This window comes from Crocuta crocuta, unplaced genomic scaffold (assembly GCF_008692635.1).
Source record: "Crocuta crocuta isolate KB4526 unplaced genomic scaffold, BGI_CrCroc_1.0 scaffold139, whole genome shotgun sequence".
Classification (NCBI taxonomy): domain Eukaryota; kingdom Metazoa; phylum Chordata; class Mammalia; order Carnivora; family Hyaenidae; genus Crocuta; species Crocuta crocuta.
Window position 1 is genome coordinate 10,670,682 of NW_027533258.1, and position 2,634 is coordinate 10,673,315.

At 62.6% G+C, this 2,634-nt stretch overlaps 1 protein-coding gene across 1 annotated transcript in view; it reads right to left on the reverse strand.

The window, feature by feature from the left end:
* Nucleotides 1-2,634, reverse strand: part of SPAG7 (sperm associated antigen 7) — a 3,963-nt gene that overhangs the window by 486 nt on the left and 843 nt on the right. The window contains exons 2-6 of the mRNA XM_077746833.1: nt 934-1,001; nt 634-722; nt 434-518; nt 221-310; nt 1-134 (exon numbers count right to left, since the gene is read on the reverse strand). The exon at nt 1-134 is cut by the window's left edge and continues 23 nt beyond it. Coding sequence (XP_077602959.1) covers nt 1-134; nt 221-310; nt 434-518; nt 634-722; nt 934-1,001 — 466 coding nt within the window. The remainder of the gene's footprint in view (nt 135-220; nt 311-433; nt 519-633; nt 723-933; nt 1,002-2,634) is intronic.

A 2,634-nucleotide genomic window follows, 5' to 3' on the forward strand; every position in this document is an offset into this window, starting at 1 on the left:
TGCAGCATGTGGGCCGCGTCCTTGGCCGCCCCCTTGCCGATGAGGTGGCTGTACTTGTCTTTGTAGTCGCTGGCGGGGCTCACCACCACGGGGCCCTGCCGGGCTGCCTCCTCCTCCTGCCGCTGGGCCAGCTCCTGGGGGTGCAGAGGGAGGCCCGCGCTCAGCGGCCCAGACTCGGGGCGCCGGGCCGCCGGGCTCCGGGGCTGCCCGGGCTGCTCACCTTCAGCTTGCGCTTCTCCTCGGCCTTCTGGGGGTCCCACTCCTCGCCGCGGCGGTAGGACTCCAGCTCGTCATCCGAGGGCGCAAACTCCTGGGGCCAAGGGAGTGCTGGGGTCAGGGGTCCACACGCACCCCAGGCCTCTCCCCTCGGCGGGGGCGGGGGGGCACAGGCCGAAGGTGAGAGATGGGGGAGTACGGAGCTCGGGCCTTTCACCTTCTTGAAGATCATGACGTAGCGACACTCATCATCTTCTCCGAAGGAGAAGGACGTCAGGCCGGCCACCTCCACCACATCGTGTCTGGGAAGGAAGGGCGGGGGGGGAGAGTGTACGGCGCCGCGGGGGGGGGGCACCCCCTCCTCGAGGATCCCCGCGGGCCCTCCCCTACCCGGCCGCCCAGCCCCGCAACACTCACAGGATGCTCCTCTCGACCTTGTTCATCGGCTGAAACTTTTTCTTGATCTGCCCGCTGTCTTGGATGAAATCGGACACCTCTTTCTCCATCTTGGGAGAAGGAAAAGGAAGGCCTGGGAGGGCCGCTCGGCCCCAGCAGCCTCTCCCGACTGGGGCCTCCCTACACCTCTCCCGGCCTCCCGACACGGGCTTGCAGGGGCCTCACTGGAGATGTCCTGGGGACCGCAGCGCTCCGCCCTCCAGCGCTAACTTCCGGGAAGTCCTCCCGGAGGCTGCCCGCGACCCCTCCCGCTGTCCTCACCCTTTTACGAAACTCCACTTTCTGCTGTTTCTCTTGCTCCTGGAGTTTCTTCAGGCGGGCAGCCTGCTCTGGAGGGGGAGACGGTGGCGTGAGGCCGGGGCGGAAGCGCGGGTGGGGAGGGCTCGTCAGGCTGCAAGGGGGCCCCGTGGCCGATGGGAGAGAGGGGTGGGGGGGCGGCTACCCAAGCGTCGGTTGGGACGTGTACCCGGCGCTGCGCTAGGCCCCGAGGCACAGAGACGGACCGAGCTGTGGCCCCCAGGAGCCCGCAGTGACCGGGAGCAGCAGGGACTGGATCGTGCTTGGCCCCCATTTCCCAACCCCACTGGGGAACCCGATTAACATGTATTTCACGCCCGTGACACACGAGGACCCCAGATAGCCGGGGAGGTCAGGAGAGCGGAGTCGGCCCTGGCCTCCGACAGCTTCCTGTCCCAGCATCTATGCAAGAAAGGGGAAATTATTTAACTTCCTATATTTTGTGACATCCCCACTTCTCACTTCTATGGACAGGATGACGCTGGAGGCACAGACCCCCTCCCCTCCTCCTTTGGGAGCGCAGGTGTCCCAGGTGAGCTGCGAAGGAGCTCCCCCAGCTCAGGTCTCGGTGCCTCCGCCCCTCTCCGGCCGCCTCAAGTCCTTCATGTCCTCAACGCCACTTCCTTGGATCCAAATCCCTATAGCTGCCCGAACCGCCCCCCACTTGCCTGAGCACCCCAGGCCTTTGCACCTGCGGCTCCCTGCTTCAAGTGCTTCTCCGCCTCTTGCACACTGAGACCCACCGTGAGTCACAGTCTGACTTCCTCTGGGCCGAAAGCACATTTGGTTCAGACACCCGCCGGAGCACGTGCTGGGAACCCACACAACATAAATGTGTATTTGCCCCACCAGACTCTGGGCTGCTGGGGGGCAGGGGCCCTCATCTCCTGTCCTGTTAGCCTCCGTGGCCCCAGCGCCTGCCAGCTGAGGGCTCTCCTTTCTCTCATACCAGGGGCTTTCTCATCAGAGCATCTTATCTTGACCACTGAAGCTCTGTAATTGGTCTGTGAGTCTTCCCTCTGCATCCGAGGAAGTGGTGTAAGATTAAGGTTAAGAATGTTGGCCAAGGGGCACCTGCGGGCAGCTCAGCCAGTGGAAGCACGCAACTCTTGACCTTGGGGTTGTGGGTTCGAGCCCCAAGTTGGGTGTGATTACTTAAAAATAGATATCTGAGGTGCCTGTTGGTTAAGCCACAGACTTCGGCCCAGGTCACAATCTTAGTTTGTTGAGTTCCAGCCTGCACTGGGCCCTGTGCTGACAGCTCGGAGCCTGGAGCCTGTTCGGATTCTGCGTCTCCCTCTCTCTCTGCCCCTCCCCTGCTCATGCTGTCTCTCTCTCTCTAAAATAAGTTAAAAAAAAAAAAAGTCGGAAAAAAAATAGTGAGTAGGCATAAGACTCACAGCCGGGTTTAAAGCCCTACCACTTAGTAACCCTGTGACCTCAGGCGAGCGCCTGCACTCTGTACATCAGCTTCCTGGTCCACCAACCGCCACCCCCGAGCCCCGCCTAGGCAGGCAGGGCGAGCACGAATTCCCGGCCCAGTTCGCACACGTCCCCGGCTTCCTCCGAGCTCTGTCCGCTCACTGCACACCGGGTCAGGGCCCCTGGGTCATTGCCCTCGTGACAATTACTTTGCAAGGTGGCCACCAAACTGCTGGGAGAACA